General features: G+C 39.8%; 1 protein-coding gene across 1 annotated transcript in view; it reads right to left on the bottom strand.

The window, feature by feature from the left end:
• Positions 1–22,188, bottom strand: part of MPPED1 (metallophosphoesterase domain containing 1) — a 53,901-nt gene extending 31,713 nt beyond the window's left edge. Inside the window, 3 exon segments of the mRNA XM_054813349.1 lie at positions 16,604–16,785; positions 21,946–22,145; positions 22,147–22,188. Of these exon segments, the coding sequence (XP_054669324.1) occupies positions 16,604–16,785; positions 21,946–22,145; positions 22,147–22,173 (409 nt within the window). The 5' untranslated portion in view covers positions 22,174–22,188.
• Positions 22,189–26,672: the final 4,484 nt, after the last annotated feature.

Below are 26,672 nucleotides of genomic sequence, written 5' to 3'. Positions count from 1 at the left end.
GAGAGGTCGTGGGGTGGCCCTGTACATGTTAGAGAGTGTTTTGACTATCTAGAGTTTGATGATGGTGATGACAGTGTTGAGTGTTTATGGTAAGAACCAGAGGGAAAGCCAACAAAGCAGACATCATGGTGACAGTCTGTTATAGACCACCCAACCAGGATGAAGAGGGAGACGAAATATTCTATAAGCAACTGGAAGAAGTCTCACGATCGCTAGCCCTTGTTCTCAGGGGGGACTTCAACCTACCAGACGTCTGCTGGAAATACAATACAGCGGAGAGCAAACAGTCTAGGAGGTTCCTGGAGTGTGTGGAAGAGAACTTCCTGACACCACTGGTGAGTGAGCCAACTAGGGAAGGAGCCCTGCTGGACCTGTTATTTGTGAACAGAGAAGGACTTGTGGGTGATGTGATAGCTGGAGGCCGTCTTGGGCATAGTAATCATGAAATGATAGTTTTCAATTCTTGGAGAAGCAAAGAGAGGGGTCAGCAGAACAGCTACCTTACAGTTCCAGAGGGCAGACTTTGACCTGTTTAGGAGACTGGTTGGCTTGGGAGGCAGTCCTGAAGGGCAAAGGAGTCCAGGAAAGCTGGACACTCTTCAGGAGGGAAATGTTAAAGGCACAAGAGCAGGCCGTCCCCGTGTGCCAAAAGATGGGCCGGTGGGGAAGAAGACAGGCCTGGCTGAACAGAGAGCTTTGGCTGGAACTCAGAAACAAAAGGAGAGTTTATGATCTTTGGAAGAAGGGGCAGGTGACTCAGGAGGACTACAAGGATGTTGTGAGGTTATGCAGGGAGAAAATTAGAAGGGCCAAAGCCCAGCTAAAACTTAATCTGGCTACTGCCGTAAAAGTCAATAAAAAATGTTTCCATAAATACATTAGCAACAAAAGGAGGGCTAAGGAAAATCTCCATCCTTTATTGGATGTGGGGGGAAACATAGTGACAAAGGATGAGGAAAAGGCTGAGGTCCTTAGTGCCACTTTTGCCTCAGTCTTTAACAGTAAGACCAGTTGTTCTCTGGGTACCCTGCCCCCTGAGCTGGAAGACAGGGATAGGGAGCGGAATGAAGCCCCCATAATCCAAGGGGAAATGGTCAGCACCCTGCTACACCACTTGGACACACACAGGTCTATGGGGCCAGATGGAATCCACCCCGGGGTACTGAGGGAGCTGGCGGAAGTGCTCACCGAGCCACTTTCCATCATTTATCAGCAGCCCTGGCTAACCGGGGAGGTCCCAGTTGATCTGAAGTCAGCAAATGTGATACCGATCTACAAGAAGGGCCAGAAGGAGGATCCGGGGAACCACAGGCCTGTCAGTCTGACCTCAGTGCCAGGCAGGGTTATGTAGCAGATCATCTTCATTGCCATCACATGGCATGTGCAGGACAAGCAGGCGTTCGTTCCCAGTCAGCATGCATTTATGAAAGGCAGGTTCTGCTTGACTAACCTGATCTCCTTCTATGACAAGGTGACCCACTTAGTGGATGAGGGAGAGGCTGTGGATGTTGTCTACCTGGACTTTAGTAAAGCCTCTGACACCGTTTCCCACAGCATTGTCCTGGAGAAACTGGCTTGGGAGGGTGTACTCTTTGCTGGATAAAAATCTGGCTGGATGGCTGGACCCAAAGAGTTGTGCTGAATGGAGTTCAATCCAGTTGGTGGCCCATCACAAGTGGTGTTCCCTGGGGCTCAGTACTGGGGCCAGTTCTCTTTAATATCTTTACCAATGACCTGGATAAGGGAATTGAATGCACCCTCAGTAAAGTTGCAGATGACAGACACCAAGTTGGGCGGAAGTGTTGATCTGCTTGAGGGTAGGAAGACTCTACAGAGGGGTCTGGACAGGCTGGATCAATGGGCCGAGGACAATTCTATCAGGTTCAGCAAGGCCAAGTGCCAGGTCTTGCATTTGGGTCACAACAACCCCATGCAACGCTACAGGCTTGGGGAAGAGCAGCTGGAAAGGTGCCCAGTGGAAAAGGACCTGGGGGTGTTGGTCGACAGCCGGCTGCATATGAGCCAGCAGTGTGCCCAGGTGGCCAAGAAGGCCAACAACATCCTGGCTTGTGTCAGAAATGGTGTGGCCAGCAGGGCTAGGGAAGCGATCATCCCCCTGTACTTGGCAATGGTGAAGCTGCACCTCAAGTACTGTGTTCAGTTTTGGGTCCCTCACTACAAGACAGGCATTGAGGTGCTGGAGCATGTCCACAGAAGGGCAACGAAGCTGGTGAAGCATCTAGAGCACGAGCCCTGTGAGGAGCAGCTGAGGGAACTGGGGTTGTTTAGCCTGGAGAAAAGGAGGCTGAGGGGAGACCTTCTCACCCTCTACAACTACCTGAAAGGAGGATGTAGCCAGGTGGGGGTTGGTCTCTTCTCCCAAGTAACAAGCGATAGGACAAGAGGAAATGGCCTCAAGTTGTGCCAGGGGAGGTTTAGATTGGGTATTACGAAAAATTTCCTCACTGAAAGGGTTGTCAAGCATTGGAACAGGCTGCCCAGGGAAGTGGTGGAGTCACCACCCCTGGAGGTATTTAAAAGACCTGTAGATGTGGTGCTTAGGGACATGGTTTAGTGGTGAACTTGGCAGTGCTAGGTTAACGGTTGGACTTGATGATCTTAAAGGTCTTTTCCAACCTAAATGATTCTATGAAATAGGAAAATAATCATGTATGCCGCAATATTGTTAACAATTCCATTTCTATTCTGTTTTGTAAATCTTTTCCAGCTCATCTGATCCATCCATCTAGCAGCCAAGAACCTGTACCAGCTAGTTATAGTTGTTGCTTCCACTAATGTATTTATGTCATGTTGCTGTCTGTGGGTGTTACTTAGGCAAATTAGCAAATTACTCTAAATGTACAGTTACATTTATTATAGTGGCGGCCAGAAGTGCTGCTGTAGTTACAGGTCTGTCAGCTTTTCAATTAACAACTGTGGTTTTGATGAGTTTGCAGCTCAGGTTTTTTTCCTTTCATTCCATACCAAGCAGCAACTTGCTAAACCTATTTCCTTCTCTTTGTCTCCACAAGCCCTCTTTACCCTTTTAATCCTGATTTTTTGTCTAACAGGTATTTTTTGCTGCTTGCACATAAATTTAACAATATTTTGTTTAAACTTTGCTTCTGATAAGACATACTTCACTTTTACTCCAAGTGCTCTCAAAGTGCAAAGTCAATCTTAGGTATAAATCTCTGAAACATTATTCTTGACTGGGCACTGCTATGATGAACTATATGTATAAAGATGCCAGTTGAGTGTCTGCAGATGAAGACCCTCAGCTATCAGACCACAATATTGATTACACATTTCCATCTTCCCTGCTTCCACTGTGATCCATACATATCAATGCTCACTCGAGTCCACATGCAGAAATCAACACTGAATGCTAAACATCTCTTTGCAGTAAAGCATGGTCCTCCTACCACTGACCTCAGAGGGACCAACACCACCTTACTGCAACAGAACCATAGTCCAACATGGTGTGTCAGCACAATTCTGAGAAATGTTGAATGTTTCAAGTGCCTTTTATAGCATTAAGATCCACCAAACATTAGCAATATCTGATCAAAATTTACCTGAAAACCACCTTAAAGCAGCAACTCCTTCCTACTTCTGACCTACAACTTCTTACTTTTCCTTTTTATATGTTATTATTTAAACTGTTCTGTATTGTCTTATTCCATTATGTCCTTCCAACACAAATACATGGTTTTCCATCCCTAGGCACAGACTACTGCACAATTTGTAGTCCTGGCTTGGTCCTTGGCTAGGACAAAGACCTCCCCAAGAGCACATAGCCTAATAGCTGTCGTATGGCTGTGTTTCTACATGTGTCCATAGCTTCAGAACAACCACTTTTCCGTCTTTTTTTTTTTTTTTGTGCCACCAGCTCTTGAACAGAGATAATGCCAACACTTCCAGGTTGACCAGTTCATTCCCACACCTGCTAGTGGGTGCTTATGACAAGCTGGGTAGAAAAGACACCAGGCACATTTCCTGCCCCTTGTTAAACAAACTGAACTGGGAATGTTGAATTTCCACTCATGCAGATTTTCATGGCTTCTTATAACAATTGCATTTTGCTAAGAAATGCTTTGGTTCCTACCAAAGACAGCAGTGGCTACAACGTAGTCAGTGCAGTGGGTTCCTTTTGTCTTCCCTTTATAAATTCCATGAAAACATGCCTTAGTAAAGGCACTGGCTAACATTTTCATTTGCTAAGCAGTTTTCCATTTCCCCCCCCCTTCCTTTTCTTTTCCAAAATAGCCATATGTAAACATTAAGTTCCCTGTCTGCTCATCCATGTGGGCACCAATGGTAACACTAGAGTGACCTTGAACATATCAAGGGTGACTGACAGCCCTGAGATAACAGTGAGGGGCATGAGACCCTGGTGATACCTCCTCAATCCTCCCAGTGAGGGGGCTCACTGCTCAGGTGGGAGTGGATGAATCCCACAGTCAACACAATGCTGCATGGCTGGTGCTGCAAGCAGGGCTCCAGCTCCTATGACCACAGGACCCTTTTTGAAGAACAAGGACTGCTGCACAGGGATGGCATTCCCCTGGCAAACTGGGGCAAGAGTGTCTTTGCCAACCGGTTCACTAATACAGTGGGAAGAGTATCAAACTAGGTGTGCTGGGGAAGGGTTGCCGTGGTGTGAAGAGAAGTGGAGGAGGCATGGAGGCAGTGATGAAGCAGCTGGGGGACAAGAGGATGGCAAAGGCTCTTGCATTACCCTTATAAAAGCAGCCTCACTGGGGCTCCTCTTAGGCACAGCATGGGGTACAACTAGGAGGAAGGAGAAGTCCGTGCACAGTGGAGAGCTGTGACATCTCTGAGATTATGGAGACATAGTGGGATAGCTCACCTGACTGAAATGCTGCAATGGATGGACACAGGTCTATCACCTTAGAAAAGGATTGGAGAAGTTCCCAATGGCTGGAAAAAGGCAAATGTCCCACCCATCCTCAAGAAAGGAAGGAAGGGGAATCTAAGGGACTACAGGCCATCAAGCTTCACATCAGGCCTGGGAAAATTATGGAACACATCTCCCACAAAGTAATTTTCCAAGTACATGATCAGGAAAGTGATTTGGAACAGCCATCATTGATTTAACATGGGTAAATCACACCTGATTAATGCAATTGCCTTCTACGAGGAGATAACTGGCTCTGTGGATAAGGGGGAGCACTGGATGTTGTTTACCTTGATTTTAGGCTTTGACACAATCTCCCATAGCATCCTTATAGCCAAATTGGTGAGATAAGGATGGATGATAAGGTGGGTCAAGTATTGCCTGGAATATTGGGGCCAAAGGGCTAGAATCAGTGGTACAAAGTCCACCTGGCAGTCAGTCACCAGAGGTATCCCTCAGCTAGTGATGCTGGGGCCAATACTGCTTCCCATCTTTACTAACAGCCTGGATGATCTGATGGAGTGCACTCTCAGCAAGTTTGCAGACAACACCAAATTAGGGGTGGGGATCTGCCGACTTGCACTGGAGGGCATGTCTGCTATTCAGAGGAGCCTCCAAAGACTAGAAAAATGGGCTGACAGGAACCTCATAAACTTCATCAAAAGCAAATGCAAACCCCTGCACCTAGGATGGAGTAACTTCATTCAACAAGACTCAGCAGTGTGTCTTTGTGGCAAAGACAGTCAACCACATCCTGGCCTGTATTGGTAACAGTGAAACCAGCTGAGCAACAGGAGCGATCTTTGTCCTCTATGTAGCACTTGTGAGACCACATCTGTAGTGTGGTGTCCAGTTCTGGGTTCCTCAGTAAAAGAAAAATACTGAAAAACTGAAGCAAGTCCAGGGAAATGTGGCATACGGGGAGAGGCTGAGATGGGAGTCTGTTCAGCCTAGAGAAGATGAAGGGAAGACTTTACTTCTGTCTGCAACTACCTGATCTCAGGATAAAGAGATGGCAGATCTAGGTTCTTCACAGAGGTGCACACAGATACGACAAGAGGCAACAGACACAAGTGGGAACATGGTGTAAGGAAAGAATTTTACCATGGGGACGGTCAGAAAGTGGAATAGATGCCCAGAGCAGCTGTGAAATCTCCATCCTTGGAGACATTCAGAATTCAACTAGACAAGGTTCTGAGCAGCCTGCTCTAACTAGACCTGCTTTGAACAGGAGGTTGGACTCAATGACCTCCAGAGGTCCCCTGCATCCTGTGTGATTCTAAGTTTCTGTAAGTCTACACTGGAAAAACAGCAAAAATTTTAAAGAGCCTGCAATGCTGAAAGAAATTAAAAACTCATTTCGTGTTGTGATTCTAATGGAACAAATCTATGGTAGACAAGCAATTTAACAGGACTAGAGATTATGTTCCATTAACTTTGGTATAAGTTTCTCATACTATCCATTTAGCAGATGAGTAGGACTAAATATCCAATTGATAGCCAATTAACATTTAATGCTAGCATATGGCTTTGCTGGTGGGCAGGTAGCAAAGTTGGTATTAATACAGAACCTCTATGTATACAAAGATATTAAAGAAAATTTATGGCTGTCACAGGAATTCTGCACACATATCCAGGACAAAATTCATTCCCCAGTAAAATTAAGGCAGCAAGCATGTAAGAAATAGATCTGCCCTTCAGGAGTGCCAAGAAACACATGCAAGAACATATGCTATGGAAGTCAAAGATGTATTTTCAAACCAAAAAAAAAAGGAAAAGTTATGAATTTGGGGGGAAACTACCTTTTTTTTCTGATCTCTTATTTTGACTAGCCAAAACGAGACAAGTGATTTTGCCCAAAGACCAGGGATCCCCCTCGTCTTGGCAGCTGAGAAGCTTCTGCTAAAATATCCCTATAACCTAGAGACAAACTACAACTAGAATTGATTGGAAAAATTTTACCTAAACAGTTTTCGGTATTAAAATTATTAAATTACCACTTGGATGGAATGGGATATAGTTGGAAATTCATGTAATGATTCTGACATTACCAAGGAAACAAAATGAAGCAAAATATCAGTTTAAAATATTTTGGAGTGAATAAAAAATTCATTTCTAAGCAAAAATTCACATTTTTTTCTAAAACAAGCTTTTTTTTCCCTCCCATAATGTCTAACTTGCAAGAAATTAAAATTAGTTTCCTCCATAATCAACCTCTGGCCACTTCATCCTATTTGGATTTGGAATCAACAGAAATGTTTACACATCAAAATTCTGTCAGAAACACACTGGTTCCAATTCTGTCCTGGGCTTCAGGGCTTTCTCTTTCAGGCTGCATCCAACTTTTGCCTTCTGCTAATTCGGAATGGAGCTCCAAGCCACCATCCACTCCTTCAGCCTCTGTCTTAACATGGGATGAGATTTTTCCCTTCCTTTTCCTCCTTCTCTGCTACAGAGTTCTTCATCTTTCCAGCTCATTTTTCCCTCTCCTTTCCTTTTCGTAATTTCCCCTTGTGTGCAGAAACATGCCTGAGACACATTACCTTGCACTTAATTTAGCAGAAGCAAAACTTGTAGAAGTACGATGCTTTATACTTCTGTATGCTTGTCTCTCAACATCCCCCTGAAAATGCCCAACAGATTCAAAAGTCATTTACTATATTCAGCAGAGGAGTAAGGGCCTCAAAGGCAATTATCTTCCCTTGAGTTTCCTGAAAGTGTCCAAGATGACTAACACCCAGTCTGAAGGAGAGGCTTCAAAGGAATGAGACACCTTAGGTGACTCATCTTTTAAGACACCTAAGCACCCACAGAAGGTCTACAAGACAAAATCCAAGAAGTCAGGCAGCAGTGGTTCTGCTCCCAGAACAACTTATCAGACAAAAAGTTCTGCCCTGTATCTCCTAAAACAATGTAATTTATTATTCTATCATACTATTTTACTACCAAAAAGCCTGGAATATCATATTTAGCTTATATATAGCCAGATGGTATTATCTTCTTACAAACTTCTTAACTAGATACATGGAGTTTTTGTCAGTTGTGGCAAGCTCTCCTCAGAAAGTTTCTTAGTCTTTGTTTGCTTAGTATAAGAATCTGATAGTAGTTCTGGTAATATAACATGTATAAAAGTATATATATATTATTTAGCTAGTAACGTCTTTGTTTATTCCCTTCATTACTGTAGATTACTAATTAAGAAAATCAACTGAACATCTAATTTTTTGCATGTTTATGCACCAATTACAAAATTATTACAGCAATTCTTAACTTCTAAACTACAGTAGGTCCTTTTTATGGTGAACATAATTTTTACAGAATAACTTGAAATGCTGGGGAACCATTACTTGAACTACAAACTGCATAATGCAAAGCACTGAACAACGTGCCTTTGTTTGCTATTTTTCTGCATCCGAGTTTGTTCAAAGTAGAATTCTGTGTGCTTAAAGGTTCATCCTGTTCTATCAGCAAGTCATCTTCTCTGTAAATTAGATCAACGCTGCAAATAATTCAAAAGCAAACGCGTGATGTTTATACTCCAAGCTCCTCTTGTACTAAGAGGTTAGGCATCTTTATCAACCAGTGACCTCCTTTGCAGCTTACAATTGTTACCAACTTGCAACTTCACCAAGATAAATGTAAACTTGTACAAGCAGATGTGCTTTGCTTCTCTCCTGGTATTGTACTGAGCAGAATTTTTAGTATTCATTAAAAGCTGTGACAATCATATAAGTGCCCACTTAATGCTTTTTCCCTCTCATTTCAACCTTTCAGAATACAGCAGTGAGTGATATAGTGAAAAGACTGCATAACTGTCTGAGATTGCTTTTTTCGCATCTCTTGACAGTTCTGTGTTTAAACACTGGGGCTGATGTCTGGGAAATTCACATTAACATACTTTTTGTATGGTGTGTAATCTGGAATAACATTGCAAATGAACACTCCCTCCTAAATCATCTGTAACCTGCTAGCTCTAGACATTCTTGCATTGTAAAAGTCAGTAATTATATCAAACACTAAACCAGCAAACACATACAATACTGCTCACATTTGCAAAACAGGATTTCTTAAAATAAATACAGGCAAATCAAACTAAAAAATATCTGGTAATAGTCCAACTTAAGCTTTTTCATATACTGTTTTATATGCAGCCACACACATGTATAATAATTGGCCCAAATTATTTCTACAGGAAAAGTGGCTTCCGTTTACCTTGGTTTATTTAATTACCCTGTAATTGTGCAGAACCAACCCAATGCATGCTGCAAACTAGGCCATTAGAGTAGCTGTAGTGAGTCAAACCAAAAGACTATGTAGCTCTGTACCTTCTGTCCACTAACCGTCAGTAACAGATGCCTAGAAAACTGTACGACTGCCAGGTTTACCTAGATTTAACCTTCCTGTGATATGTCCCCTTAGATTATGGCAATTAATGGTTTGAGAATCCACAACTACATAAGACACAGGGTCCATTTGCGTAAATAGTTTTTCTTTTTTACTTCCTGGAATAGTTACAGTCTTAAATAATATACCTTTCTGAGAACATAAATTTCTACAACAGCTTTTCTGCCCTTTAGAATATTACAGTTTTGGTTTATAACATGTATCTGGGGACAATGAAAGCAAAGGAGACAGAGAACTGTGTTAAAAAGTAACAATTAAAAAATACTTTAGACTTCCTACATGGATCTCTCTGCACACTGATACAGATTCCTATTCAGATCTTCAGATCCCACAAAGGTGCTTTCACTATCTCCCAGCTGTCACCTTCTGGAAGGGACGACTACAAAGAGCTGTGTGTCATGTCACCGTACGAGGTGCACAGCGCTAATAACAATGTTTAATGTTTGTGTATAGTGGTTTGCAATAGGTGTTCAAAATGCTGTACTGAGAATAATTAATCCTCCAACACATTCATGTGGTAGGTGGATCAAGCATCATTTTCACAATTTTACAAGGGGGAATGATAAAGATGCTGTCACATCTTAAGAGGACTAACTGCAATTTGGTTGCTTGTCTTCCTCAGGCTCTTTCAAGTATCTCTGCCAGAGGCAACAACAGTTCACAGAATCGTTTTCCAGATCTTTTAGTTCCCTGGTTGCTCTCTGTACTTCTGGGCTGCACCGCATTCCTAAAGCTACGCTTGTCTGCTAGTCTGGAATAAGACTGGGTTTTTTTACTCGCTTATTTTGATGGTTAGGGATCTCAATATTTATGAAAATCCCAGAACGTTTTTAGGTGAGTCATCCCAGAGACTCAGAACCTTGACGTTTGGCTACTTTCCACTCCATCAGTGGAAAGAAGCAACCTCGGTATTAGTGCAAGAAACTCCCCACAAGCATGCATGTGTTTGGAAGGAGGGAATGAGGGAAAAATCCTTTAGCACCTACCATTCCTGTAGCTTCTACAGCTTCTCACCACTAGCATGGGAGGCATCCCTGGAAAACAGTTGTTCTGGGTCATCTTACCACTACGGGGATGTAGCTTAAATATTCCCTGAGACTCCTGGCAGCCAGTTTAACGTTTAGAAGTCTTCAGGACATACTAACTCCCCAGAACTGGAGAAATACTGGAAGAGAGTGTTGCAGTGTGCTTTTCTGTGCTGTACTGTCTGAGCCTTAGATGTACAAATGGATCTGAGCCATCATGCATTTAAGAAATGCAATAAAAACCAACATTTTTTTTAGTATGCCCAGTCTTTTAAAAATGACATCTGTTCTAAATCCCTACACAGCTCAATGTTTTTCACTGCATTTCCAAAGCCATTCTTTTGTAAATAGATAATTAGTGCTTAAATACTTCTTTCAAGGGGTTTCTACATTAACATAAAAATAGTGTAATTACCGATGGTCAAAATGGCATGACTACAATTTATAAATTCTAATTTCTTTTGCTGCTCTGAAGCTGATTTTCTTTCTTCTTCAACACAATTTTAATGTTTTAAATGTGAGTATTATCGAACCTAAAAATATAAAATACCTGTTAACAGAGGAAAAAAAATAACTATCATGATTTTGCAAGATTGAACAGTAAAGCAAAAGTAAAGCTAAGCCTAGTGTTTCATGCTTTTCTGAAAATCTTTTATTTTTTATCAAGAACTTAAAAGTAGGGAAGATGTTTATTGACCAAAATTAGCTGATTTTGTTCTACAAACTATTACTAGAAACAGGTGATTCTAGCAGTGCTGGTTACTATAGCTGAGAAGGCATCTTCACTCTCAAACATTTTTAGTCTAAAATAAAAATGTTATCTTTTGAGCTGAATCTGCCCAGGTCAATTCCTGAAGTGCATGTCAAATAATTTAATCTTTTTTTTTTTGGGGGGGGGGGGTGTAACACATGCATGTATGATTAACATTTTCAGGAAAATGCTCTGAAGAGTTAATTATTGTTTTCCACTACAATGCAAAGCCACCTTCTATTTTTTTCTTTCAACTTTAGCTTGAACTTGAATTTCAAATAGGAAGACTGTCTTTGACATTGGAAAAGCTCAAGCAAACACATTGAAACAAGGGATATTATAAAATGTGTTACTTTAGGTAATCTTTCCAATCCATGCACAGAATTCTGAGAGCGAATACAGAAGTATGTCTTCCAGCTTATATCACAGATTGGCTATTTAGTTACATTTCCAGGAAAGTAACCCACAAGCTCAAAGTGACAGTGGGTCCTGGAGCATACACAATTTGGAAATGGTATTACAGACTTGAGCAAAGGGAATTACAAAAGCAACTGAGCCAAGCAGGCAATTTCCAGTGCCAACAATATGGGAGATAAAAAAATAGAGATGGTTTTGGAGTCACTATTTGATGAGTACATTAAAGCAGGACATGTGTCTTTGTATTTGTCCTACAGCACATTTGATTTATATGCAGGTAGGGAATAAATAACAAAAACAAAATAATGAAAAAGCTGAGGACAAGGATAGTTAGAGTGCATAGTGAGCTTGATATATCTTATGATACAATCTACCTTATCTAGCCCTGATTACATAGAATCATAGAATGGTTCGGGTTGGAAGAGACCTTTAAAGGTCAACTAGTCCAACTCCCCTGCCACGGGCAGGGACATTTCTTACTAGATCAGGTTGCTCAAAGCCTCATCCAACTTGACTTTGAACATTTTCAATGACGGGACATCCACAACCTCTCTGGGCAACCTGTTCCAGTGTCTCACCACCCTCATTAGAAACAATTATCTCCTTAGATCCAATCTAAATCTACCCTCTTTCAGTTTAAAACTGCTGCCCCTTGTCCTGTCACTACAGGCCTTGGTAAAAAGTCTTTCTTCATCTTTCTTGTAGGCCCCCTTTAGGTACTGGAAGGCTGCTAGAAGGTCTCCCTGGAGCCTTCTCTTCTCCAGGCTGAACAACCGCAACTCTCTCAGCCTGTCTTCACAAGAGAAGTGCTCCAGCCCTCTGATCATCTTCACGGCCCTCCTCTGGACTCGCTCCAACAGCTCCATGTATTTAGAAACAATTTCCCTGAATTATTTTCAGCTGTTTAAAGTGATGTCATTAAAATCTCCTGGACATACTGGAAAATTAGCATATGTTCAAAGCTGTCATACCATGCATCCTTATAATGTCATTAGAAAGTTTCACTGGCCTAATGGACTCCCGTTTGGCCCTACCATAATACATATTTTGTACTTCATCCAAAATTGGATGTTCAAATTTGGAAGAAAAATACAGTCAGAGAAGAAACTAGGCAAAAAAAGGGAAAAGATGAAATATAAAAACAGGAGAAAGGTCAATATGGGAAAAGAAGGGAGGGAAATGACCAGGTCGGCACCATTGGCAAGCTTTGTAAACTGACTATTCATCCCTTTTTCCCTTCTTTTTCTAAGCTACCCTGAATAAGAGTAGCAAAATAGAAATCTGACTTGCAAAAGTACATCATGATACTGCATGACTGGGCAATAAGAGGACAGATGAAACTGAATATAAATTTATGCAGAATAATTCAAGTACTGGGAAAAATACACCAACTATAGATACACACTGATGGGTTCTGAACTAGATATTACCATTCAGGAAAGAGTTCATAGAGTTGTAATAGACAATTTTATGAAAATGCCATCTCACTGTTCAGTCACAGTCAAAAATAAAACCAGAACAATCCAAAACACTAGAAAGAAAAAGAAAACAAACTAGGAAATTTCATTATGCCAGAGGATAAGTCTGTGGTGTACTCAGATCATGCGCAGTTCTGGTCTCACCATTTTTGAAAGGATATAGAACAAAAAGGTACAGAGAGTGACATGGATGATCAAAGGCATTTAAGGACTTCTAAACAGTCTTCAGCCTGAAAAATATCTTAAAGGCAGATATGGGAAGAGCCTATACATTCTTAAGCAGAATGAAGAATGGAATTGTTCACTTGCCTCTTCCAGTATTAGGTAATAGCAAATGAAGCTAGTAGGTGGCAGGTTCAAAATAAGTAAAGTTCTTCACACAATCCATATCGTATTGTGGAACTCTGATACAAGATTGTGTTGGCACTCAAAATTTGCATAGATCCAAAAGGCAACTAAAAAAAACTCAGAGAAGAAAAATCTATATATTAAATACAAAGTAACGCTGTGGCTCAAGAAGTCCTTGGACTGCCTAGCAAAGAAAGCTGAGAAAATACGCATATCCAGTTATCACCACCATTTAATCTCCTCCATAGAGCGAGGCATCAACTAGCCCTAGTAAAACCTCAAATCCCTCCCTGGGAAGGGGGGAGGGTGCTTTAACAAAAAGAAAAGTGAAAGAAAACAACTAATTACCAAAAAGAACGAAGTGAAATGAAATTAAATGAAGTGGAAGGCTTTAGGGGCCAGAGGATAAAAAGTATAAAACTAGGTGACTAAGGGGCAGACAAAGCAGAGCACCTTGGCTGCTAGCCATGGTCAAAAACAATACTGGGCTAGAGAGACGTATTATCTGAGCTGGTACAGGCCTTCCCGTGTACCCACATACAGTCAGCCTAAAAAAGAGAGAACATATTTTAGGGTATGACTCAGCAAGCCAACGTGCCTCTATTAGCACAACACTTGAGCATGTGCTCGATATAACCATAAGGTCCATGGAAGTTAATGATGTTAATGTAAAATATACTTTGTATCCAACAGGCACAGAAATTTTATGTAGAACAGAAAGATAAAACCTGAACTTGCTGAAGGGCCTCTTGAAAAGATGAAATAGGCCAATAGACCTAAGTGGCACAGACCCAAGAGGGTATGATGGAACAGAAAGCTGAAAGGTAGGAATCAATGCTACACATAAAGATACGGTGCAAAAGCAGAAGTAGGATATGTATCTCATGCCTAAGAGGAAGCTGAGATCAAGGGAGCGTGTAGCAAACACTCTAGTGTTCATACCAAGGCATAAATAAAGTTATAGTCTAATGATGGCAAAAGACACAGATTTGACACCGAACTAAACGACTAAGTGGGAAGGTGAGCCCTGCAGTATGGGATGAAGGAACAGACAGGGAAATTTGGGGGCAGCGGGTAAGAATGACAGTGGAGGTACGAGTCTGTGCCAGAGTCTGTCAATTACTTTCTCAAGGAACAAGTAAAATGTTAAGCCAAGGAAGAAGGAGAAGGTTGGGTAGGCTGTGGGAGTTGCAAAATCATGGCAGCTACTGGAAGTAGCTATCTAGAAAAATCAAAACTGTTGGAGACTAGTGCCTTTAACAACAAAATGGACAACCAGCAAAAACTTTTGAAACTTCATCTTCCCAAAGAGAACATTTTTAACCATTCCACCATTTGCTATAGATTTTGCAAACACTCAAAGTATTCAAGAGTTGATAAATTGTTCATTTAAAAAAAAAACTTTCAAAAAAAGCTGAAGTTTCCATTTTGAAATTTCATTGACAGTAGTTTAAAAAAAAAAAGTTTACAATTTTGAACTGAAACAAAACTTTAAATGCTAGCTGAATGAAACCTATGTAGTGACCCCAAATTATTTTTCTATTGGATTTTCCAGAATGAATTAAAAAACTAAGTTAAATTTTGCATTTTTTTTCAAATTGCCAAGAAACTAAAAATATAATCTTTAACTTGCTAAATTTGCATATTTCAAAGATGCTCCTGCAAAAATACGACTCTAACCATCAAGATCACCTTTTCCCAAATCGCGCACTACCATGAAATTGGAAGCATGCCTGAAAAGTCAGAAAATTAAGCCTTCTTTTGGAATAAAAATGATGAAGAGACCATCACAGAAATGCCTTCGGAAATCTCCCTACCATACCAAGAGGATTTCAGCTTAAGGACTTCTTCAGAACACTGTACAGCTGTGACCAGCAGGGAGGCAGATGGAGAACCGGGGAGACAAAAACTGTGCAGCAAGTAATGTGTGTAGCCCCCATCCTTGCTCGCTAGCAATATCCCAAAGCACTTTTCTTCCCACACTAGCAGATAAATAAAATGGGTATTATTTAGAAGGGATAACCATATGGTTTATATAATCTTTATATGCTGTTTTCAGTACATTATTATAATACATGGTAGAGACTTACAAAATAGGATTAAAATTTGCTTTGTGTTTTACAACCAACCTGTGCATGTTTGGATACAGAGGTGAGGGCACTTCCACATGCTGTCCCTACCTTAATACTCACAGAACAATGCAGTTGTTCCATGTGGGACATATTATTGGGTTCCCAAGCTCAAATAAATATTTGTCAGCCTTGCTGATAATTATTTGCTAGTAAATATTTGTGTAAATTGTGAAGTCTCGACTTTTTTTTATATTCCATTTCAGCCTACATGCATCTGTCTACTTTGTGCCTTAGTGTGGAATGCTGTAGTATGTAGCAATAAAGACAGGAAAAATGCAAAAACGTAAACTATAGGAAGGAAAATCAATCTAAAAACTGAAATCTATTTTACCCTTAAACTGTGTTCTTTCTCTCTCCAACTCCTTCATTTCCTCTCACCCTTTTTTGATAATGAAGTATCAGAATTAAGAATCCATTTTTATTGCAAATTAAGGTACCCACGCTGCTGCAGGAGCAATACCTATCAGGGTTTTTGTCTGGATACAGTGTATGCTTTCCAATTTTCACTGTCTTTTTTTTTTTTTAGCATATCCAAAACATTGCAGAAGCACATGTAAATCACCACTCTCTTGCCCAGTGGAACAGAATTTCGGTTACCAATGCCAACAGTTGCCTACAGAAGGCATCTACATCTGGTCTGCTACATCCAAGACAGCAACCACAGGCACACGTTTTGCTTTGTTTGGAATTCATCACTGTGGTGCAGCTGAGCCTCAGATAAAAAAACTATGAGCCTCCGGGGTTAAACAGACAAATGTTTTCAGTCACAACAACTTTTTTTTGCAGGGAAGCAAAGCCATAACAATGTATGTAAGAGGTTTTATGTAAATCATCGAAGGCCTACTGACTTAAATTGTTGCTAACACCAAGAAGTTGCTTAATGTACACTTGAGAGTGTGAAGGCAGAACAGATGAATAGTCTCACAAATCTTATTTGCTCAGTTGGAAAAATGCAAAAATATTTGTAAAAAAAAAAATCTGATTCCTGCTCATTACCATTCAAATTTAAAAACCAAATTAATATTCATCATTTCTGAGTGCATGATGGTTTTTACTGGGAGGCAGAAGGGGCAGATACAATCAGTAAACAAATTTACTTTCAAATCCACACAGAATTCAATACCCACCTAGCCATTCGTTGAATTTTTTTACTTCACTAGGAAGTCCCAGCTCAGTAAAATCACCAGCATGTATTAACACATCTCCATATGGCATTTGGATGGGATCAGTTCTTGAGTGAGTATCAGAAATACAGACAAATCGTGTATATCCCGGAGGTTTGGGAGCATCATGGGGCACCGGATCAACCCTGCAGGAAACGCATCATAACAAGGTTATAAAATACTTATGTACTTCTTACCATCTACTTTGCAATTCTAATACTATCTTTTACCTTTACAAAGGATTACACAGACTTCTAGATCTGTCTGATGGAAGGGATTTATTAAAACAAACCTAACACTAATGGGAGGTGTAAAAATTCTTGATGTTCACATCACAACATTTTCGGTATTTGTTGGGTAGATGGATTAATTTAAAGAGATTAAGAAAAAGAGATTGAACTATGGCAGTAACTCTGAAACAAATACTTACAAATAAATCAAAGGCATTGCCAGTTTCAAAGGAACAGTACTATCCCGTTTCATTGTTTAAATATCATTACACGGTACACAGGGAAAAGATTTATTTTAGATACATAAATACATTTCAATGCATTTTTTCTAATTATAACTTTTTTCTGCAAGTTATATAATTCCAGCAAATTTAATTAACACATTTTGGAGATATGTTTCAGTGTGTTAATGCAAAGCAAGATAAGAACTCTCCTGACAACAGCTGTAAATGTACGTTCAAGCCTGACTATTGTCAGGACAAATGTGGCAACTTTCTGGGCTTAATTATACTAAATGAAATCAGATGCTGTGAGGGGTGAGGCTGCATTGTTCAGAGCCCAATCTCGATATTCAAAACTGAGGAAATGAAAAGATCTGACCCAGTTTGATGAGACTTACTTATGATTTAGAAGAGGAAGGCAGAGAACACCTCTCTGCTATATGAGGAATACTTATTTTCAACTCAATCTTTTTACCCTCAATCCATATTTTGTTAGAATATATAGAAGCAAATGTATCTATGTGGAGCTATATGAAATCTGCCATTCCAGTTAGGGAATTCTGGTGGAATAAAATAAAAAAGCCAGAGATGCAAGAGTTATATTTATGTCACTAGAAATGAGAGAGATATACAGAATTGTTATGAATTATTTTACTTTTACAACATTTATTTTGAAAGGACAAATAAAATTAGTTTTGTTCACTGTTGCAGCATGTAATACATATCCCTATCCCTTGCTGGTTGTGCTTCAATGCAGGAGCTTACTTTTATATAAATAAACTCAGAAAAATGTTAGAGATCTTTGCTATTAATAATACTACCCCTGTTTACTGGGTAAATTTTCAGAAGGTATTTTATTGCTTGAAAGACATACAATAATAATCCTTAATTATGCAATCTGTTCCCTAAGTCAAAGAAGAATTCTATGAAATTTATAAGCAGGTAAACTGAGGTGGTTTTGACAACTTCACAAGATTAGTGACAGAGTGAGGAATAAGTCTAAAACATTCAAACCTTGTTAAATATAGAAAAAGTTCTTAGCATTTTCTACAATGTAACTACAAAACTAGAGTATGAACAAATTTGTTTTGTATCAGTCTTTCCTTTATCTTTTTAGGAAGAAGAAATGCTGGGGTTTTTACAGTAGTACTGGAGAAACAGCCTTTTAGTACAAGTACCTCATAGTCATCTTTCTGAAGTTCCAGTTTTTGTGCATAAAGTAACCAAACAGGAGGTAAGGAGTAAAACCAGCTGTGATTAAATCATACCTAATGAATACCCAGCAGTATGTACGTGCTAGTGGGATATGTAAGCAAACATGTACTGGAAATTGTAAAACTTGGCGGACAAAGAGTGGAACGCTGGGACGTTGAGAGAGAGCAGCTGCAAACACTGCGTGTAGGGCTGAGGGAGTGCATGTGTTGCAGGAGGACCACAGGCACATGTAGAAGGGCAGACGAAGAAAAGAGAGTTAGATGCAAGGGGGAGTTAGGCATAACAAGTCACAACCTCAAACAGTGCAGCTGCATCACTACCATCACCTGTTAAAAATGCTGATGTTTCGGAGGGAAGAGAGCTGCCATAGAGTGAGCTCTATGGGTGGTGGGTGAGTGGAGGTAGCAGGGGCGCAAAGGAATATGGATGGTGAATGGTGGGTTTTAGACTAGTGAGTGAGGCTTGTCATAAGGTGTGAGCTGTGTGAAGGGTAATGCATTCAGTTCATGGAGTTCCTCCTCGAACTGGGATGGCTGGATAAAAATGAAGGGGAGCTGACTCTAGCTATCGTTGCAGCCATTTAAGCTAAAAAGATTAAACATCAGTTCAGTACGCAAATTCCTGATTACTGCTCTGCCTGCCCAGCACTTCCCAAAATTAGTTACAGGTCATATTAGTAAGCCAGATTTAAATTATGCATACTACCCTGGTACAACATCATGATATGAACTGGTCGAAACCACCACTTTTTGACTTTTCATGGTAGGGCAGTCTTTAAAGCAGGTACTTCTCTTGCAGCTATCTTTTTAAAGCTCAGCACAGCAGTAAGTTGGGTGTTGGGGAGTAGCATGCATTTCACATGTTGCTCCTCTGAAGCAAGATGGAAAAACCAACACACTTACCATGGCAACCCATGCAGCACATGATACACATGCTTTTTCTTATAGTTTGGATGGGGATGGGGAAGACGTGGACAGCATTTTCCTGGTTGCTGTGGTATGTATAACTTTTAAATCCTGTGCAATGGGCCAGAGAATTTTCATGGGAAAAAGGCATCAATATAAAAAACCAGATAAATGAGATGCAGATTTTCATGCTGAAGTGATATGCACACACTGAGGCCGGATACAGGTAAAAACATATGTCAAGTTTCAGAAACGCATCTAAGTTGTATTACTGGAAATCATTCCTGAAGGCTCGATCCCCAGATTCTTGTGTAACGCATTCCCACAGCAGCTGTCACACCGACACCCAATGCACTGCTTGCAGCGCGTGCAGAGGAATAAAGATCTGCTGATTATTTTTGTGCAAATTCTTTTGTTTTTCTTTAAAGCAGTATGAAAACTTGCAGAGAAACTGAAAACCAAAGTTAAAAAATCTCAGAGTGAAGACACTGCCAGAGGTTCGTTTATACACTAGATTTCAGTGCTTTCACATAGGAGCAAGACAGGAACTTCCCAGAAATGACTGATGGACTTTAAAACACTATCACAATTTACCACCCTTCTTGTCAGTGGTGACCCAGTCATCTCACAAGCACAGCAATGCCAGACTAAGAGAGGGCTAGGAAGGGCTGTCAGCATGTTATGGGTGCGAAAAAGTGAAACAAGAAATATAAAACTGCACGAAGGACCAAGGAAGAACTGCAAGATTGAATTCAGAAGAAAAGAAGCACAAACCCTCCCCCTGCCCCGTGCATCAAGTAGTTTACTATGAGTTCAGATGGTAACAGGTCTATGTGAAATCCGTTTATGATTGCGTGCAACATGACTAATCTAGGTGTTTGGAACTGCACACAAAGACAAGGCAAAGCCCTCACCTCCCTGAAGTTAATGACAAAACTTGCATGGGCTGAGATTTCACCCATAACAATCATGTGAATAAAAGGTGCTCTTGTCATACTTTTTATGTCTACTTTTCCCTTCTTTGTTGTTATTCTATTAATTGGTTGGAGGCAAAAGCAATCCTGCTGGTAGTCAGACATTATTTACAATTTCTGTACCAAGAGAAAGAGTAGGGCAGATTGTGGTAAATGTTTCAATTGATTTAGCCTGTTCTTCTATTTGCACAAGCTTCTTCAATAGTATTAACCATTCATGAGAGATTGCTAAACTCTTCTGAGGATCCATTTTCTAAGGATAACTTATTTTCAACTACTTGCTTAGGTGCTGAACTTCTATCATGCACTTGATTGTCTAAGCCCTCCAGTAATATGATTTGTTACTGGTTAGAAGTTTAAGAAGTGTATTGTTGAGTTCCAAGTGGATACTAATAAATAACTTATTTTCAGCCCACTTAAAAACATTCAGCTTTTAAGACCAGTGAACAAATTCACCAGTGCCCAGGAACTGTCTGAATATTCACAAAGAATGGCTAAGCTTCATCACATGCAGGTTGCTTTATTTGTTATTTTCATTTGTAAAAGTATTTCTGAACCCACATTTGTTTGTTTGTACTTTTGCTACCATTTGCTAGCTTTATAAACAAAAGATGTTTCCCAGTGCTAACACTCAACTCATTTTACTGTTTGCATTTCAATAGTACCTAAAAATCCCCAACACAGACCATAAGCTAATACACTGCCCTCAAAAACTGAGTGTTTGCTCACCACCCTGCTATACCTGTTAGTCTTCAATTTTTTAATATATCTAAATTATGCCAAAGAATGTACGTAAGCACACGCTAAATAAACACATAGCATTCAACCAGTCATCATTGCTGAGTTTTTTAACTGCAGAAATCATGGCCTATGTTTGTAAATTACCAAGTCATATTAAACACCAAAAATGTATTCAGTCTTCCTAAAGGAAAAAAAGTTTCCTGTAAAGAAATGGAAACCAGCCTTCTGATCTAAAGATAAGGCTGCTTCTCTCTTTAATAAACTCAATAAAATGGTGCAGACATTTTTATTCCCTATAAAAATATTTTACAGTAGAATTTTATACTTAATTTATTTGTAATAGCTTTAGTGTTTTGCTCTTCCTTCTGGCTTTAAACTTTATGGCAGGTTTCATTTTGTAATTATAATTCTCCACTTTACATTACAAGTAAATCATTTAGAGCAGTTAATTTTACTGATGTTGTCATTATATAAGAAGTCAGAAACAAACACATTATTTTAATTACTCTTTAAGCACTTGGCATCTTCGGCACACTGGTATGAAAGTAAGTTATCGGATGGGTGCCCACACTATTTTATTTATTGATGTGATTTTTCCTTGTATGTAGCTGCAATATAACTAACAAAACAGTATACAAAATGGATATGGGCTTGGAATTTTCAACAGCTATTTACATGAATAAGCAAGTGCACAATGCAAACAAACATTATTAAGATCGCAGAAAGTACCATCCTTGTACCATCTTTTATTTTATTACCACTGTTTGTTGTTTATTTTTCTTTTTAATACGTATTATGTATTAAAGTTATGCTAGCGGAGTGATCTTTCTCCCATCCTTTAACAAAGTACTTATACTTTCCAAATGGACTGATTTTGTATCATTATGGTAATTATTATTAGAAAGGCAGCAAAACAGTGTTCTTTGAATTCTTTTCGACTGGTCCATCAAATACCACATCGACAAGGCAATAACAATTCAGAAGGCTGTGCTGGAGCAATAACAAAACTATAATACTTACATTTGCACATGTGGGGGCTGAAAACGTCCCTGGTTAATGTTGTAGAACGTGAAAGCCTGTGTGGGGTTGGAGCTGTACTCATCCACTTCGATTATGAGTCTACTGTGCTGATGCCTTCTAGCTGCCATAATGTGCGACTGGGCGAAAGCCATGCTTGCAGTGTAGTTCAGCTTTTTCAGGCGATCATATCTGCTATCTTCCTACATCGATGGAAGAAGACCATGACATCTCCTTAACTAATCAGCACGCTCCCCTTCAAAAAACCTGAAAGCAAATTGAAGAGATGGAGCATAACTGTTTGACAGTTAATCTGTTTGGAATTTGCTTTATTTAATATAAGATTAAGATGAAGGGGGGATATGGAGGCTAGAAGACACACAGTTTAAAGAACTCATCACAAACCTTTCCCACTCAGCAATTTGATGAATGTACTTTAGTTGGGGGTGGGAAGCAGGGAGTGGAAGGGGCAACTTGCTCAAGTATTTCAGACATTTAATACAAATCTAAAAGGCAAGGCAGTCATTCTTCAGAATGGCAGGTCAAATAATGTTTCTTCAACACAATAATTTACTTTCCTTTCTTTTTTTTATTGCATTGCTGAATGTTTATTTCCCATCCTCCTTCAAAAAAACCCCACCAAACCCAAAATGGAATACACATCTGTGCATGACTAAAATGTGAGTTAATTAAACAAGAACCAGTTTTAACCAATTCTTCAGAAAGTCTGCACCATTTATTAAAGGGAAGTATTGCAAGTGGTTGTTCTTTACATCCCAGGGAACAGAGCAAACGGCCTTCTGTACACTTGGTCCTGGTTTTATAGTATCACAGAAGGAACTCCTGCCACGGATCTGAAGGGCTCCCCCCTTCACCCCCATTCTCTTCTCAGTCAGCACTAGCCCAACATTCTGGATTCACTGGAAAAGAAAGTGATTCAAAGGCTAACACATAGTTAAATGTTATTAAATATTAAAAAAAGTAAAATCCATACAGGTTTTATGTTTGGGAATAAATTTTTCCCTGAAGGTTATGCAAGTCTAGAGCAGCAGCACTGAAAATGGGTAGAAGAACAGCAAAGTGAAACCAACTGGAATGTAAAGAGTATCCCCTAGAAACAGCAGAAAGTAATTTAAATGAGAATTTTACTTTTATTTCCCAGTTTTAATAAAAAATGGATTATAAGCTATAAAGGTGGGTATTTTTACAGTATAATTCTGCATCCTTTTTAAAAGTTGTCTGTCTTAAATATTTACTTTCATGCAAGCAAGGGCTCTTTTCTTCCAGGGAATATAAGTAATCTGCTTCAGAAGAAGTATTTCATGAAAAGCCATGCTAGAATGCAGCAATTCACTTAATACGTGCAGTTTCTGGAAAGCTGGACTGCAAGTATTTCATGTGACCTTGCTGATGTGCCTTACCTCCATTCTGAAGGGACCACTGCCAAGAGTGATGGATGAGTGAGGTCTTCATAGTCACTCAAATTTTTAAAGCTATTTACAGGTACTTTGGTCCAATTCAGTTCTAGTGGCAGTCAAGCACCTAAGAATCTTTAAAAATCTGGGCTTCAGTCCTCTGCTTAACTACTAGAGATGTTAAGTGCTCCAAGAAGTGGCAGTGTATTTTTGTTTTGGGAAATCTTGTCCTTAGGAAACTGGAATGAGAGATTCAGCTCAGTTTTGTTACTTGCTGAATGGCTGTAAAAAGATGACAACTTGCTGTCACTAACAACCTACAGGAAAACAGTCTGAGAATAAAAGACCAGATTCCTTCATGCCCTCCCCTAGAACTGAGTGGTAAAGGAATGGTAGAATAACAACAAAGAAAATTTTGGATTTTAAGCACTCTCAGATGCTGTGTTCAGGCTACGGAACAAGCAGCAGCACAAAGGAATGTGCCAGAGCAGGGGGAGGGAAGGGAGGCACGATCCCTGTAAGAATAATCAAGTACAAATTGCTGCATTTAGGAAATAAGAAATTATGATGGCAGATGTGAAGAACCCTCCCTGAGGAGCTTCCTGTGTTAAATGATGCATTTGTAAAGAAGTTTGAATAGGCAAGGTCAGAGATTTTATAGGGGGCAAACTGTTCTAAGTGAACTTACTTCTGTTTGAAAGAAACTATTAGAACTGGTGACCTCTAGAAATATTCTCCAGTAAAATTAATAATTTATGATTCCACAGCTCTACATAAGGATTTCAAACTACCTGAAAAACACAGCCTTTGCTTTATAATTCAGGGATTATGCCCACACAACTAAACTGCAGTTACAAAGGCGCTGCCTTGGAGACCTAGAATCTCTCTTTGGCCTTCCTAAGTTCTCAGGAGATCACAGCAGCTGAGAAAATGTCTTCTGTCAGCCTCCTCTTTGGGTCGTGTCTTTTATGACTTCTCTCAAGTTACACATCAAATCTGCTGCAGAAACAGCAGATGCATGCACGTACCCCAATATCCACTCTTAAGCTCTGCTTCCTCTTTCTGGGTAAGTGGAAAATATCACTTACCAACACAAACTAACTCAAAAAGAACAAATTTGTTTGCAAACAGAAACAAACCACAGCCAGCACACCGCTGATATACCCTTTAGTGCTGAAGAGTTCTTTTAAGCAGGGAATCAATCCTTGCACATGGGAGAGTGTGTGAATCACACCATTAGGCCAGCTTGAGTGGATGCTAGTCACAGATATTCAGCAAGAAGTTCACCATATGAACATGTAGAGAATGGGAAGGAAACATATTTCACTTGAGGTAAGGGGGAAAAAAAAGATGCCACAGCACTGTTAAGCCTTCTGCCAAATGACAGTTACCCATCAACCCTGGACACATAAAAAACATCCAAGACTGGAGAAGAAAGAGCCAGATCTTGCAATAAAATTAAAATAGCTAGCAATCATATGAATAGCCTGTGCTAAACAACAATTAGATATGTAACACACATAATGAGTAAGCATAATTCAATAGCAAGCTTAATTCAAGCTCATTTCAGAAACATACACAAATGTCTTTGAACCTTACCTTTCAGTCTAGGGTTTTCTTCCTGCATAAGTGGTTGGCTGACTACAAACATTCTTGGTGTTCGACAGAACAAGCTGTCTCTTTCCAGCTTGACTGATAACCAGACTGACACCCATTACTCCCCTCTTTCTGTTTCCATTTTCAATAGTCCCCCAAACTGTAACTTCTTCTTTCTTTTAATATTCTGAAATTTCTTCCTTTCCCAAACCAAAGGATGAAATGCAGCAGGGAAATAATTATCTGCTTCTATAACATGCAAGTTTTAAAATTATATGCCCAGCATTAACAACACAGAGCATTAAGACTCAAATCCCCACAGCAACAACATGCTAACCATCCTCTTCCCCCAGACTTATGGAGCTGCGGGATGTCTGCCAGCGAAAAACAGAGAAATGTAAAAAGGACTGCAAGAACATGAATACTAAAATAAATATCACAAACCTGGCTGTTAGAATCACAGACTGAGAAAAAGCTATTAAATCAGCTAAGCCATCTTCTTACTGATGGCAGGAATGTTCTCCATACATTATTTTTCTGCTGCTTTCTCCAGCATGTGCTCAAATGTTCACAGAGCTGTGACCACTGTGTACAATGGACACTGCTCCATCGTCTTCAGAAGGCTTTGTATCTGGCCATAAACTATGCGGATTGCAACATCTCTCCTGAGGAATTACTGGACTAGGCAGGTGCTTCAACCCAGATGTATATTTAAATCCTTTGTATGAAGATTTTTTTTTTTTACTTTTTCAGCCTGAAATTTCTGGTATTTTCATCTCACAGTCTTCTTGTATAGCTGGCATAATTATTTCCCTCTTTTACGTGAATTTTCCAGCCTATTTATGCATTCTATTTCTCTTTTTTCCATTTCAAGCCAACGTTTTATTTTAATCTCACTTTGTCACTCACAGATTCTGCTTTATTCTATGTGCATCCCTCAGTTCACTCTCATGTCCACTGTCTCTCACGATACCTCATTCCATTGTCCCCACTGTTCCCCCCATCATCTACTCTTTGATTCGAGCCTAAAAACTATGCTGAGAGTTCTTGAAAACTATTCCAGCAACACAAAATATGAATCTAGACTTGAAAACAACATGGCTCAAGCAGATGTCACTGAAACAGTAATTAGAAACCAAGATAAAATACTGATTATAATGATAATAAAAAAGAAGTTATAACTTAAGAGAGAAAACTGAGGAGTTATCTGTTGAGCAATGAACTTCACTAGGTTACAAAAAGTCTGGAGGTCAAAAGCACAATATGGCTATAGCACACCCCAGCACAAAGTTTAAGTTGAAGAGATGCAGTTGCCAGATTTTGCACTAATAACAGAGAAAGAAGAAGGTGCTAGGACTTTCAGCAGTACCAAGATCAGTGGCAAACAGGTAGCTACAGAAAACATGTTATTTTGTTCAGTCTGACAAGCTGGGATTTGGGGAGGCAATGAAGAAACAAAATGTAGTATAAAAAAAAAGACGTTTTCATGCAGCTATAAAACATCAAAGCCATATTTTTTCAGGGAAAACCTGTAAGACAACAGCAGTAAAATACCTTAAAGAAGCGCGTGAGAGTTTGTGATAGACCACATAGTGACACACTTGCTTCTTGTGCATATCTTGGATACTGTTAACTAGAAACCCTTCCAAGAGCTTCGTCAAGAGTTCAGGTCTTCCCCTATACTGCACTATAATGCTCTTCATAAACTGTCAGGTCATC

The sequence above is a fragment of the Grus americana genome, chromosome 1 (assembly GCF_028858705.1).
Source record: "Grus americana isolate bGruAme1 chromosome 1, bGruAme1.mat, whole genome shotgun sequence".
NCBI lineage: Eukaryota > Metazoa > Chordata > Aves > Gruiformes > Gruidae > Grus > Grus americana.
Note: the sequence above shows the minus strand (reverse complement) of the source record. Positions and strands in the feature narration are given on the sequence as shown.